This window comes from Papaver somniferum, chromosome 2 (assembly GCF_003573695.1).
Source record: "Papaver somniferum cultivar HN1 chromosome 2, ASM357369v1, whole genome shotgun sequence".
Lineage (NCBI taxonomy): Eukaryota > Viridiplantae > Streptophyta > Magnoliopsida > Ranunculales > Papaveraceae > Papaver > Papaver somniferum.
The window spans coordinates 174,204,059-174,220,004 of record NC_039359.1 but is presented as its reverse complement, the minus strand read 5'-3'; the positions used below and the strand labels follow the sequence as shown (position 1 = coordinate 174,220,004).

The 15,946-nt window shown below is 37.3% G+C and overlaps 2 protein-coding genes across 2 annotated transcripts; one reads left to right on the top strand and one right to left on the bottom strand.

Annotated features, from left to right (window-relative positions):
* The first annotated feature begins 6,077 nt into the window (after nt 1-6,077).
* LOC113349815 (ATPase family AAA domain-containing protein 3-like) lies at nt 6,078-11,406 on the top strand. The gene is made up of 8 exons (XM_026593860.1): nt 6,078-6,544; nt 6,632-6,727; nt 7,426-7,536; nt 7,963-8,272; nt 8,659-8,749; nt 9,384-9,726; nt 9,863-10,011; nt 10,587-11,406. The coding sequence occupies exons 1-8, from the start codon at nt 6,275-6,277 to the stop codon at nt 11,071-11,073; spliced, it is 1,857 nt and encodes a 618-aa protein (XP_026449645.1). The 5' UTR covers nt 6,078-6,274; the 3' UTR covers nt 11,074-11,406.
* A 502-nt stretch (nt 11,407-11,908) lies between these two features.
* LOC113349816 (zinc-finger homeodomain protein 2-like) lies at nt 11,909-14,050 on the bottom strand. The gene has a single exon (XM_026593861.1). The coding sequence runs from the start codon at nt 13,103-13,105 to the stop codon at nt 12,092-12,094; it is 1,014 nt and encodes a 337-aa protein (XP_026449646.1). The 5' UTR covers nt 13,106-14,050; the 3' UTR covers nt 11,909-12,091.
* Between the last annotated feature and the right edge of the window lie 1,896 nt (nt 14,051-15,946).

Below are 15,946 nucleotides of genomic sequence, written 5' to 3'. Positions count from 1 at the left end.
CAAAGGCTCTTCCGTTTAATTGAATAAACTACTTTGTCTGGTTAGATCAATCTATCCAATAACTACCAAAGTAGTCAAGTTTAGATTCGCACTCAATCAAAATAAATCTCAAAGAGATATGTTGAGAATGCCGATCTCACGCAACTAATTAATCAAATAAATCCAATTCTAGTTGGATCCCAGTCGATCAAGGTTCATGAAAAAGTGGGGGTCTAACAACCACACCCAGTATTTCGCTTAGCAATCTGTATGGACAAACTCCAATATACTTTCAAGAGAATCAACTAGACAGACAGACTCAATCTTAAGAAAAGTACATCCAAGAGTTATATCTCTATTTCTCAATTCAATCCGCAATCAAACAAATGGGAATTTGCGAGCCCTATTGAATATAAGAAATAACTTGGACGGTATCAAAAACCAATATTCAAGTGTCAATCAATTTAATTAACAACCAAAGGTTGGATACATAATTGATTGAACTTACCCACAACCTGTGATATTTCAATTATATAAACAAATATAATGCGGAAAAGAAATAACACAGACACCAGAAATTTTGCTAATGAGGAAACCGCAAATGCATAAAAACCCTGGGACCTGGTCCATATTTGAACACCACACTGTATTAAGCCGCTACAAACACTAGCATACTCCAAGTTAACTTCGGACTGGAATGTAGTTGAGCCCTAACCAATCTCACACTGATGAAGGTACAGTCGTGTTCTTTACGCCTCTAGAACCATACCGGATTATGCGCACTTGTAGATGGTGGATTTTCGACAAGGGCTAAAATCGTAAACCCATAATTATACGTACTTCTGATCCAGCAATCAGATGAGTATTGAGTCTCATGTCTCTCATCAAAGCATGAAAGCTCATGCCACAAGAATCTCTGACCGAGAATACTGTCTCTCAGAGTATATGCAGATATGTAGTCTCTCAGCTGAGGCAACGACATATCTCATGAATACTGAGCAATTTCAGTAGTTACTTTCATATAGAATCGCAAGATTAGACGGCTCCTAGACATCTTGCCTACTAGTATAGAGCAATAACGTCTTCAGGATGTAACAATGTTTTCCCTGACTATATAGAAGAAATATGAAGCTTCAACAAGCTCATATCACTCATTTCCTCCTGAATAATTAATGCTCCTAGATGACCGTACTAGTATAGAGCCATCAATTAATTATTCCTAAATCATTAGATTCATTCACTGAATCCTTGAAACATATTATACGTTATTCATAATATTTCGTTACTTCAATTCATGGTTTTCCCAGCAAAACTCCATGGGTTAGTAATAAATATTCAACGTACGGGCATCTGATCTACCTTCGAGTAAGCCCCGACCAAAATGATGCAAGTGTACTTAAGAATAATGCACTGACGAGCACATGAACGCACGAACGAGCATTTCAAAATACGACGGGACTATGAACCTATGCAAAAATAGGAAAGAAAATAATAAATAATAAAATATAAATCAAAGCGCTGGGGGATTGGCCCCATCGGTCGTGCCGTGGCCAACCCCACGCCTAATTGTATATTTTATTATATTTTTTACTATTTTCCTTGATCTCATGAAAATCCCTTCATTTGAACAAATATCCTTCGTTTTAAGGAAACTCCTCAGTTCCATGGTGTTTCCTTCGCATCAAATAAATAATATAAAATTGGAAAAGGTGTCATGGGACCGTGTCTACTAGCTGGCCGGCTATGCCCTATTCATGACCGGTCCCACACCTCATGATTCCTCATTATTTTATTATTATTTCCCTAATCTCATGAAAACTCCTTAATCTCATGGTATTTTTTTCAAACCATGAAAAAATAAGATAAAATTAGGGGAACTCATGGGACCGGGCCCTAGCCGGCTGGTCATGCCCTAGCCGGTCCCAGACACCTTTTATTTTATTATTATTATTTTTATGTTTCCTTGATCCCATGAAATTCTTTGATTTCATGGTATTTCCTTCAAATTATGAAAATTCTTTCAAATCATGGAAATAATACATAAAATTACATAAAATTGGGGAAAACTCACGGGACCGGGCCCTAGCCGGCCGACCATGCCCAAGCTGGTCCCACACGCCCTTATTTTATTATTATTATTTTATTATTTGTTTATTTCATCTCATGGAAACTTTTCACTTCAAGGAAAATTCCTTTATTTCAACAAACTCTCTGGTTTCATGATATTTTCATAAAATCATGAAAAATATAATAAAATTAGGAAAAATACTGCAGGACCGGGCTTATTGGCCGTCCGACCATGCCTTGGCCATATCCGGTCCCACACTTCATGATTCCTTAATTTTATTATTATTTTCCTTCATCTCATGAAGTTTTTCTCAGTTTCAGCAAAAATCCGTGACTTCTTCATATTTTCCAAAATGATTGCTCAAACGCACATCAGAAAATATCAAAATTCTCAGGACTGAGACACGAACACTTTGGTGATGCGAGCATATTACCTTGACCGACCAAGGTTGGCTCCTTGGCTTGCAAGTGGCCGGTCCCACATATTTTCACCATTTGACCTAATTTTTTCATATTAGGTTCAAACTCTTCTAAATAATTTTGGAACTTTAAAAAATGATCGACATTCGATCCCGTGACCACCCAGGGCCGGTTTTATGACCTCTTGGTCGGTCCCTCATCCCGTCATAATTAATTAGGTTTTATCACCTAAGGCTCAGACGAGTATTATTTTAATAAATGATTAAACCGACATTTAATCATCTTTTCTTCAATGTCTTAAAGGGACTTTGATATTTTGCTCACTAGAGCATCTGAGCGCTACATGGTTGATTCATCATCCCATGTAGCCGGTCCCTCCTTCATTCCGTGGTTAATTTTCAATAAACCATCAATTGATCGAATTAGGGTTTTGAGTCTAAGGTTCATAATCCCAGATTCAAACGCTAATAATTTACGTTGATCTCATGATCAACATTTTATTAATTATACTCGGTCCAGCCTCCAGTATCTTAATTTAATATTTTATCTGGTCACGCTACCAATTATCCATCAAACGAGCAACAATTGCTCAGATGAGCAATATTTTCTCAAACCAAGGAATATTGGTTCAACTCTCAATATTCAACAATTCATCGAATGAGCAATATTTTCTCACCTTAACTATCGGTGTTTACTTGAGAATTATACCTCTGTCTCAACATACATGTTCAATTCATGAAATTCAGAACATTTTCAAATCATGTTCAACTCAGCAATACATGGACTCATCGTTCCATGAAGTCATGAAGTCATCAACTGACTAACTAAATACATGTCTGCCTTGCAAACTCCACAATCACGAGACATCAATCGTGTCACATTAGGGGATATTAACTAGGGTCTTGGTCTGGCGGTCTACGGCACGTGTGTTCATACACACAATGAGAATGTGAGCAGCCTGCAATCAGTTGAAGGAGTTAACAAAGTAGTGGATGGAAAATCGACCAAGTCTCCACACGTTGAGCAACTGGTTTTAACACACGGTTTCCATTTCTCCACTTTTGATTCCATCAACTATCACAGTTCATGGGATCATGGTGTTTACAATTCTAACAATATAAATAAATCTCTGAATCATGATTGAAGGACAAGACAATCTTACGTCAAACAGACAACACAAGATTAACAACTCAACGTCTGAGAAATTACTCTCAACAGAGCAAATTCAATCATTCAGAACTTATCTTATTTTCAGAATACACAACACACCCACAATCTTCGATTACCATTGATCTCACACATTTCTCAGCTTCCCTCCTACAGATCGACCCATCCTCTCTTGTGACCGAATTTACTCTGGAACGGCCATTGTCTTGGTTTAGGCCAGAGTACTACAGATTGATCTCTCGAATTCAAAGCACTCCCTTTTTGCAGTGCATCTGTGTGAGGTTTGACAGTTTGCTCGGTTCAAGGAGTTTCCTCCACACGGTCGTCTCCCCAATTCCGTACAAACCAGCAACTCGTTTTGCCCCATCTACAACACTTGATTATCTTAGCTGATCTCATCCACAACTAAGAGTTGGTACGACCCAAATTCGAAGACTTGATAAACCAATTTGTCTCATACAAAAAAATCTATTGAATAGATAAATCTATCTCCCACAGATATACTTATGAGTTTTGTTCCGTCTTTTGATAAATCAAGGTGAACAAGAACCAATTGATACACCAGACTTATATTCCCGAAGAACATCCTAGTAATATCAATCACCTCACAATAATGGTAGCGAAACAAGATATTGTGGAATCACAAACGATGAGACGAAGATGTTTGTGACTACTTTTTATCTTGCCTATCAGAGATTAAATCTCGAGCAAATCTTAGAGAAGATAATACTCAATCAATATAGAAAACAACAAGATCAGAACACGCAACTACAGAGAAAATAGTTGGGTCTGGCTTCATAATCCCAATGAAGTCTTCAAGTCGTTAACCTACTGGGTTTTGGAAAACCTAAGGTTAAAGGAGAATCAACTCTAGTTGCAACTAGTATCACACAGGAGGTGCGGGATTAGGCTTCCCAGTTGCTAGAGTTCTCCCTTATATAGTCTTCAAATCAGGGTTTGCAATCAACGCTACCTTGGTAACAAAGTATTCAATATTCACCGTTAGATGAAAACCTGATTAGACTCAAGCTAATATCTTTCAACTGTTAGATCGAACTTAGCTTATTACACACAGATGAAAAGTGACTTAATTTAGATATGAGTAACCAGAATAACCTAAAATTAGCAACATTTTATTCTTGTTGCTAAACTTTTGTTTCACAATAGCTTTCTTCTGTTGCGACTGCCATTGCTAACCGAAATTAGCAACAGAGTTAGAGTTGTCGCGAAAAACTGCGACAGGGTGTTTAGCAATGGCAAAAATCTTTTGCAAGCCCGGTCAGCAACAAGTTTAAGCTGTTGCTAAAAGTTAAATTTGGTGTAGTCGAAATTGATGGTCAATAGTTATGCTCTTTACAAAAATTTATTCATCTCTGGAACCCTAACCCTTCTCTGAAGCTGATTCTTCATTCGATCCATCAAAACCACCACCAACCTCATCTCCTGCTCATAAATTCATTACCAACAACTCATTATTATTTTTCAAACCCTAAAAATTAAAACTTTCTCATCAACAAAATCATATCCCTTTTCTTTAAGCAAACTTATTTTTGTTTTGATTTCTTGAATAAGTTTTGGCGAATATTCAATCTGTCACTGCTATTACTGTAGATGATTTGAAATTTCTCGGTATATCAATTCTTAACTTGGGGATTTTTCGTTCGTTAGTGGAGAAATTAGAGTTCTTGTTGTTAGAAACTTAGAATGCCCATGAATGATGTTTTTAATGATATTACAGAATTCAAGAAAGAAGTATTTGAGAAAGTTCAGTTAGAGCTTAATCAATTTGGGCTACTGATTGGTGCTGTTGTTACTAATTAAGCTTTTTGAAACCCTCAGGGAAGCTAATACTAAATTGGGTCTTGCACTTGAGTCTAAGAAGTTGAATGCTGAGTATCTTAGTAAAGTAAATGTGATGTACTATGGTTCTATTTCAAGAGTGGAGCTGGTTCTACAAGTGCAAATGCTGGTAAGAACCTGGATCTGTTCAGCTAAAATAATTTGGCAGGCTTAGCAACCACATAAGCCATTAGTACTTGCAATTGCCATTTTCGTGAAACAATGTGAGTCCGCCTAAAATTTTGCAGGCGCCTTTTATTTATTTATTAATTTATTTTTAATGCCCTAAACTAGTGGTTTTTAGACTACATCCAAACTCCTTAAATTGACACGATTTATATTGGCTGATACCAGATTACTGGGGCTGATACCATTCCATATAGGATAAAATAATATTGAGCGATCCTGACCGTTGGATCGGTTAAATGGTATCACCTCGTAATAATGTTGGTATCAGCCTCTATAAATCATGTAAATTGGTATGGATTTCAGCAACTGGAGAGGATTGCAGCGCCTTTCACATGGTCAAAAGTACCACCGTCAGATGATATTACCTTGAAGCCAAAGAAATCCGCCCTACATTTTAATCGCGCGGATTCAACTTCCCCTTTCTAACTTGCCACGAAAGAATTCAACACATTTAAGAACCCGATTCACAACCCGATTTACAAGGGTTTATAATTCCCGATCTGAATTTCTTCTTCTCTTCTCATTTGCTAAACCCTTAATCATTCTCTTCAAAACCAATGTCTCTTCTCTGAAACCCCCTTTTCAATTGGACATACTATAAATCCTTGAATCAATGTTTGCATCAAAAATCACTACTTGTGCAGCAGCTTTAACTGTTGCAGCTGCTACTGCTACATTAAATAATCCTGTTTACGCTGATGGAGCTTTCCGATTCTCTCCGTTTTCTTCATCTTCTTCGTCTTCACAGAACAATGGAACAACTGACTCAAAGGATGAAACATCGTCAGTGGATGATGAACCAAAGGGGGGTTTTGACCCTGAGTCGTTAGAGAGTGCGGCTAAAGCTCTTAGAGAGATTAATAATAATCGATACTCTAAAGAGGTTCTTAATTCAAACCTATTCCCTGTTTATCTATTCAATTTGGTCAAAGAGATTCTTATTGGGGTTTTTCTTGTATTGTGTTTTTAGGTTTTTAAAGTGATGAGGATGCAGGAAGCTACCCGTTTAAAAGAATCGGAGGCTGAGAAAGCTGAATTTTTGGCAAGGCAAGCTCAAAATGACATTGTAAGTGTGTTTTTCGGCGTTGCCCAAGTAATCAATGAACTTGAATTTTAGATTTTGGGTTTTGCTTGCTGAGCAATTTTTTCTATTTAGGGATAATCTGAAGATATGTAAGCAACATTGGCAGTTCCTATAATGTTTTAATGCATTAGAATTTCTTTTGTATCGAATTAGTTATCAATCTCTCCTAACAATAATAAGTGGTCCACCTTTGGGCTATAGCTTTGTGGCTTTCTAGTTGTATTACTTGGAGATAAGAACCTAATTAACTTCAGAAAGGGAAGCGTGGAGAAGTTGTGTAAGTTCCCTTGGGTACTTAATTCAATATATTCACCAAGCTGGTGGTTTTTCTGAGATTAGTTAATTTTCTGTCTGTCAAATTATGAAATGATATCTATCTAGGTAGCGTGGTAGTTAAGCTATCTGTTCTCGTCCTGCACTTATCATTCACACCCAGTAGTCGATGGGCAAATACCTGTACATCACTTGATAACCAGTCTCCGGTATAAGGATAAAATTATCCGTTTGAATGGCTTTACAAGGGAAAGGAGAGCAGCTTGAACTCGAGACATAAAGTTAGAGAATTTTGTGTTTGACTTGATATACTCTACACTTTGCATTCAAAAGTTCTTCCTTGATGAAATTTTGTTCTTTGATTTTCGAAGTCCTATTTTTTTACAACTGTGAACTTGCATCTGTAGGAGCGGCAAAGGAAAATGGCTCAAGAACAATTTAACCTATTACAGCAAGATGCGCAAGCAAAAGCACAAATATTGCGCTATGAAGATGAGTTGGCGAGAAAAAGGATGCAGGTTAGAAAAATATTATTTATGTACATTCATTATAAATCTAGGAACTTGATTTCATTATATATTATGAGATTTATAGTATATTAAGTTATTAACGTAGTCATAGAATGATAGAAAGGCCTGTTTAGGTTGTTTAGTTCACAAAAGAATGAGTCAGATGTTTTATAACTGTAGTCGAAATATTCAAACAGATCTCTTGTTTCCATAAAGTACAAATGTAGAAGAGAAGTCGCTGGTTAGATTTTATTAGGCTGACAAGGTTTTTAAAAGATTATACTGCGCCAATAATTTGGTCTGCGCATCGGATCAGAGTCTGAGAGAATATATTCTTTGGAGTCAGGAGTCAGGTGATACTTTATTAGTCCTACTCATCAAGGAAACTACTGATCTTCAACATTAACCGGTGCTTGTTTTTTGAAATTTTTTAAGACTGATCATGAGTCGGGGAGGCGTCACAATGCTGAATTGGTTAGGATGCAAGAGGAATCCGCCGCTAAACAGGAGGACCATAAACGTGCCGCAGAAGAGCAAATCCAAGCTCAGTTACGACGAACTGAGAAAGAGAATGCTGAAATAGAGCGTGAAACAGTAAGATTTAAAATTGAAGAGGAAGCTAAAGGTCGAGCCCTTGAGGAAAGGCTGTCTGAAGATGTTAACAGAAGAATGCTTGTAGAATCTTTGAAGGGTGAAACAGAAAATTGGCTTTCAGCAATAAATACAACTTTTGGTCACATCGAAGGTAGACAACTGGTAACTTACCTTCATTTTGCTATTCTGTTATTTGATGTTCTTTTGTTTACATGATCATGTGAAAGGAATCAAACTGCTTAATGCAATAAACCAAGTTCAGTTGTTACGAGCCAGTGCAGTTTGTTCGAGTTATACTGGATATATGGAACTGTAGTTACCTCCACACGTTCGTTCATTCTGGACAACTTGGCTTGATGAGTTGTTGACCCTTAGATCGATATGTTGTTGAATGCCACAGCAAATTTAAGTAGCATCATCTGCTCCATGAACAGTGCAGACATTCTGCATGTGCTTTGCTAATGTTCATAGTTTGCTTATTCTTGTTGAAAGTGGAAAAGATCCTCTTGATATAATGGTCTCTCAATTCGATTGTAGGAGGTTTCAGGATTTTGTTTACCGACCGGACCAAGTTACTTATGGCTGTTGGAGGAGTTACAGCACTAGCTGCAGGAGTTTATACTACAAGGTGCACCATGCTATGCCTATCATTTTTCCTTAACGTTTTGTTTTATGCTTATTGCTTGTATAATCAATGACTCGTTATTAATAAAAAAAAAACGGATTTTGTGTACTGTATTCTGATACTGGTGATCACTTTCTCTAATACTAAATCTGTTGTAGAATGAGAATATGTATCATTTTTCCTCATCGCCCTGCTTTATGTTTATCAATCACATTATTAATAAATAATAACTTGTTGCCTTGTTGGATTTTATGTTGCTACTGTTATACTGATATTGGTGTATCTAATCCTAATTTTTTTGTAGAGTGAGAAATACTAAGCATTTGTTGACCATACCTATCTGTGGCATGCTTTTGATGATTGGTCCATCAAGAACTTGTCAAATTCGAACTAGTTGATTATCGTGCTTCTTATGCACCATTACTTTTGTACTATAGCCAAAACTACTTCCTCTAACATTACTTGTATTTCGTGCTTTTTTCTGGTTAAGAAAATGTAACCAACGCCGAATAGAGGAGTTTTCACATCTTATTGTTCAGTATTAACCCTGAATTTTCATTTACAATTTCACCAGAAGTCTTACTAATGGGATAAATACACCCTAAGAGGCATTAAATTTATTTTCCTGCATTGACAGAGAAGGTGCAAGAGTAACATGGGGTTACATCAATCGGATATTGGGCCAGCCATCACTTATCCGAGAATCATCAATCGCCAAATACCCGTGGTCAGGGATGGTTACGAGTGGTGTTGGTAAGCTATTTAAGAAAAGTACCACAGCTGGAGGAATGGGCTTCATGCAAAACAAAACCAATTCTGGAAGCATAGTTCTTCACCCTTCACTGCAGAGGCGGATAGAGCAACTTGCCCGGGCCACTGCAAATACCAAGACTCATCAGGCACCATTCCGAAACATGCTTTTCTATGGCCCCCCTGGGACTGGCAAAACCATGGTTGCAAAAGAGATAGCTCGGAAATCTGTAATTATCTACTTTATCCTCAATTATCTGTTCTTCAGATTCCTACCTTGAATTATGAAATGATATAGTTTACACATGTGCACTGAGCTAGGAAGAACACATTATAATATTCTCACTTCTCTTTGGACATTTGCAGGGTCTGGATTATGCCATGATGACAGGAGGAGATGTGGCCCCACTGGGTGCTGAGGCTGTTACCAAAATCCATCAGCTATTTGATTGGGCAAAAAAATCAAACAAAGGCCTCTTACTATTCATAGACGAGGCTGATGCGTTCCTCTGCGAGTAAGTTACATGTCAAAATCACTGTTTAGTGTAGGTTGCTTTCCATTTCTCATAAACCTGCAAGTTCTGTTAGACTCGAATTTACGCCACTTTTCAATCTGGATGAGTTTTGCTTATTATGGGTGGGCAGCTCAAATATAATAGGCAAATTCTTTGCTGCCAAATGTGAGCAGCTTGTTCGAGTATTTGCCAAAGGTTTTGATTTATAGGGTTGGTGGCTTGGTGCCAAGCAATACTCAAATTCATCAGGAAAGTGCGATAGCGGCCTATTCGCCACCGTTCGCTTGAATTGGACGCTTTGAGGAATTTTGGGGTGCCAACAATGCGTCCAAAGAGGTATCCCATAAGAGATGTTCCATTTTAGGTGTATAGGCGCGCGTATACCCTCAATTGGTGGGGTGGCTGGCCTCGTGACTCAGACAACATCTGGCAGATTATAACTTTGGTCAATGTCTCATGCATACCCTTTGGTTTACCCAATTCTGGAGTCAACTTTGATCCTATATTTATTTTTATAATTATCCTCCAGTATTTTGTATTTGCTCAGTCTTTGACCTTTCCTTCTCTTGATGCAGGCGTAATAGTATTCATATGAGTGAAGCTCAGCGTAGTGCACTTAATGCATTGCTCTTTCGAACTGGAGATCAATCACGAGATATTGTTCTTGTACTCGCGACCAACAGACCAGGCGATCTTGACAGTGCTATTACAGACCGTATGGATGAAGTTATTGAATTCCCACTCCCAGGTGTGGAGGAGCGTTTCAAACTATTAAACCTCTACTTGAAAAAGTACCTCGAAACTGAGGACGAGTCAGGTTTAAAACTCCTATTAAAGAAAAAGCCTAAGCAGATTACCGTGAAGGATTTGTCAGAGGATCAGATATGGGAGGCTGCACGTAAGACCGATGGTTTTTCTGGTCGAGAAATAGCAAAACTCGTGGCTAGTATTCAAGCAGCTGTGTATGGACAGTCCGACTGCGCATTGGATTCCCACCTATTCAAGGAGATTGTCGATTATAAAGTAGCTGAACATCACAGGAGGAAAGAACTCGTAGTTTGAAGAGGGCTAGCGAGGGCAAAAAGTGCGTAAAGTTTTTTTTCACAGAATTTAAATTTCTACCTTGGTCCCGGGAATAGTTTAGGGAATGATGCAAAGTTAGAAGTGATATGTTCGATGAATTGCTACTATTTTTTTGTTTGGTGGAGCGAACTGTACCCAGTTCTGCTGAAGTTACCGGGTCATCTCAAAATTCTTGATACGAAATAGTGCAGTTGTTTTTGTATTTGAAATAATTCAAGTTGTCTAATACTGTTAAAACTACTATCTTTTGTCATGGAGGAATGAGACTGTAACTTGAATAATAGCCATTAAAGATCTTACTCTCTCGTCTAATTTGTTTGTCACTGAATGACTCTCAAACTTGCTAAGGATCATGTACTCATTATATTTTAGGAAAATTTGTTGTGGTAAGCAGGTCGATACGGTATATTGCTGTTGTATAGTTGAATTAAAATTGGTTGAGAAATCTGGTTGTTTGTGTGCAACATGAGTTTGGCCGAATCAAGAATGCGTTAATACCAGAACTCCATTGACTAAATATCCTTGTGGTCCTAGACTTGAGCATGTTTCTTGAACTTCCTAATAGGGTTGTGGTCCAACCTTTAAATCGTGTCTCCTACAGAAACAAGCAAACAGAAAACAACAAGACGCTGAAAAGCTCAACGGCTTTGATGTCCCATTAAATCAAAAAGCTTCTTTGACAAGAAGTTACTTCTGTGAAGTTAGACGAAAGGTAGTTAAGGAAACTTTAGAGACCGGTTATCTGGAAGATTGCCTCTCATTTAACTATTCAGATTTCTATCTTTAGTTTGAAGAGAAAAAAATTGAGTCAAACTCTTATTAGGGTTCCATGTAGTATGAGATTATATCTTAAACACGTAGGGTGAAGGATTGAATAGAGAACTTTGATGACTAGTAACATTAATAACACATTTTGGACCTAAGGGTTCCTCTATCTCTCTGATCACATACACTCTTCGGTTTCTCTACACCAACCAATCTATCTACTAGATTTTCATTACAACTCTTTCTTCCTCATAACATGCTTGTTATTATGCATCCAAACTTTAAAAACTTGACGCTTAACACCCACTTCTGCACAAAATTGTTGCACTTCTTGTTCATCTTGTTTCTGAATTCTCCATCCAATCTTCTCCGCAAATTCCAACAATTTGTCTTTCTGTTCTTGAGTGAATTTAGTTCTAAATCGTTTCTTTGATGAACCTGGGTGAGATGATTGCCCAATCCCGCCAAACATATTGTGTTCTTCGCTCGAGGACTCAGCACCGCCGCCGCCCCCAAATGCCATCATCATTGGTTGAATTGGACCTGATGGAGGACTATTTGGCAACCCTAATTGATGAAACTTACTTTGATGTTGTTGTAGTTGTGTTGGTAGGAATGTTGTAGTTGGAGTTGTTAATGGATGATGAGAGTGAGAACGTGGTGGAACCGATCTACTTCCTCTATCGTTCTTGTTACCGGGATAGTAACAATAGTAACAATTTGCACCTAATGATTCTCCATCAACTTGTTTTCTGTGGAAGTTTCTATGACAATCACAAGCTGCACATTTCAAAGCTTCCCTTGTTCCTTCCTCGCCGCTTGGCATGAATTCTCCGCATCCATCAACAACATGCCCACCGATATTCGCTGCGTGATTCTTGAGACATTCGCGGTATCGAATTGTCGTAAGAGATTGCGTTGTTGACCCATCGATAGCGATTGGTGAAGCAACTGGTGGTGTATCAATACCTGCAATCGAAATTGGATCTGGATCCGGCTGGTTGTCAACAGGCACTCGTTGACGATGCTGATGCTGATCTAGAACTTGATTTTGATAGAGATGATGAGCTGAAGTTGATCCATTGTTACTTCTTCTTTCCCCTCCTCCTCTACCACTTGTTGGTGAAAGTAATGTTGTAGTAGCACTAAAAGATGGTAGTTGATCCCTAACAATTGATGGATTATTATTATAAGCTGATGATGATGAACTTGGCATTGATCTTTTATCTGTCCCTCTAAACTCCATCTTGTCCAATTCAATTACGACCAGATTAATACTTCTCTTTTGCTCTCTCTGGTCTGTACACACACTAGCTGCTTCTTCTTTTCAAACTCATAATCTCATTTCATCATCAGATAATTAATCACATTTAACTAACTAAACTACTAACTCCTTTCTATGGGTTTGTGGGTGTTAAACCCATCAAACCCATATTTCTCCTCTAAACCTTTATGCATGTGTAATATATGTTGCAAGTAAGTTTGAAGAGAGCAGCGAATAGAAAAGATATAGAGAGAGGCAGCTTGTTATTGATCAACAAAACATTCTCAAGAATGGATAAAAATAAAATAAAAACTTCCAAGATAAAAAACAAAGTACTGGGTCTTAATATAATACCTTAAACAAATAGATCCCATACGAAAAACATTTGAAACAGTAGAGCCAGAGAGAATAATTAGAGAGTGAGAGGTATGAAGAGAAGGTTAGGGTAGGTGAGTTTAGTTTTTTTCCTACCAACAGTCAAAGCTTAATCTATGTGTTTTGATTGAATGAAGATGATGAGTTAGAGATTAATCAACCGACAGAAACATGTTCTTCCACTTCAAACAGACTGCAGCAAAACATGGTCCCCCCTCCCCTCTTAAACCCTAATTGTATTTGTGTATATTCTACACATAAACCACTAAAAGTGTCTACCCATCAGATCTTTATCATTTTCTGTTGCTGCTTGCCTGTAATCCATCCTGCCCAAGATCATTATCAAAATTTATGAAACCCAGGAATGAATGACTTTAAAAAGTAAACAAAGTACTATAAGTAAGAGAGAAGATCAGAGAACATGTTTTTAAGCTAAGTTAAGCTGCCTGAGATTAGTATTGTAGGCTTGTGGGTTGGGGAAAAATGCAAGTAAATTGTGGTAGGGTGGTCCACAAAATAGAATTTGTCTTTGTTTTTGGTGTCAGTCTCTCTCTCTCTCTCTCTCGAGTCTAAACTCTAAAGCCTTGAAATTATGCGCCTGCTGCACACCTCCTGCAACTCCACTGATGATCATTACTCGCAAAGAAACAGGATGATACATTGATACCTTTCTAAGCTATTAAAGGCATCACTCCATCTTTATGTCTTTGTCCAAAATGCTTTGGTACTTGGTTTTAACTTTTAACTGTGATGAAGTAGTAGTGGTGGTGATGGCGCAGTGTAGTCTATCAGAAAATAAAAGTTTACTGTAATGTAAGGTTGCACCAACCAATGGGAAGTTTACGCGATATCATAAGAAGAGAGGGAGAGAGAAAATGGGCGCGCAGCTTTTTCTTTTCTATCTTTATTTTTACACTGTAGTAAACTACGTAGCAATGCATATGTTTATTATTTATACAGTAAAATCTCCGTATATTAATAAACTCCGTACAATAATAAAAATATTACAGATCCAATTTGAGTCAGTTATAAATAACAATAATTTATGATATTAATATATTTTTTCAGTTCCGTCATAAGGAATTTACCTTCATATATTAATATAATCGTTATTATTGGAAACTTATAGAACTTATTGCATAAAAATTTAAGATGAAATAAAATACTTATAAATAGTTGTTTGAGAAAATGAAATAACTTTTTGGATTGTTATCGCAATTTTTGATTTGCAGATGCGCAAGACCTCATTATTATGAGCACTTTCTTCTTGAAGCCAAACATTTCCTACTTGTCGAGCATATTTAGAGTTTCTTGGCATGAAACTTTTGGTATCTCCGTAATATCATCATCAGGATTACCTGCCTCCCCTTCTTGTTTAATTTCATCGATGATTTCTTCTTCGGTCAAATCATATACGACTACTTGCTCATTTGTATGATTAATGTGGACATCCATATCCATTAGCATTTTACATACTTTGAATTAGCAAAAAAACCCTTTTTTTTGTAAAGCTCCTTATATTGATAAACTCCATATATTAGTAATTTTGTGAAGTCCTAAGGCTATTAATATATGGAGTTTTTAATGTATTTTGAATTTCAAAGATTACTTTGTAGGAGTTTTTTTTTTTTTAAGGTAGGAGTGTATTTTAGATTTCTAAAGGCCTCCCCGAAAATGCGCATGCAATATTTGAGTACACATCATCTACAATGACTACCAGGGCTCTTAGATTTTAACAGCCTCGGTGAAATAATAAAAGCAACATTTAAGTATAAATCACCTGCAATGACTACTAGGGGCTCCTTCCATAAATCATCTTCTGTGACGACTGCATAGTGTTCTGTAAAGCAAACAAAATTGAAAGCCAAAATCTGGTAGATATCTTCAAACTATTCAACTCCACTTCTTGCCAACTAATAAACTTCAATAAGTCAGGAGTTTTCTTCAGCAACAATACTGATAACAACTTAAGTATTTTCATTAGCGACAACATGATAGATCGAATAGACCTGAATGATAAGTATCTCGGATCTCTCTTATTCGCTCATAGAATCAAAATTCTCTCTTTCAAGGCCTGGGTTGATAAACTTAAGCTCAGACATTCTAGCTGGAAAAATGGCCCTCTAAACCCAGCAGGAAGGTACACTCTCATGAGATCTGTCACTTCTAATTGCAGCATCTACCAGATGAACTGTTTCAAGCTTCCATAGCAAACCTGTCAAGAACTCAACAAAATTCAGAGAGATTTCTTCAGGGGAAAAAATATTGGCAACCCAAAAGGCTACCACCCAAAAGCTTGGACTTCAGTTTGCAAGCCAAAAGATTTAGGAGGTCTAGGTTTGTGAATATGGAGCATTTCAAAATGTCATGATCGCAAAAATTGGTTGGCGCTTGGAAAAGACAATGACTCCCTTTGGTACAAACTAATGGATGTTAAGTACCTTCTAG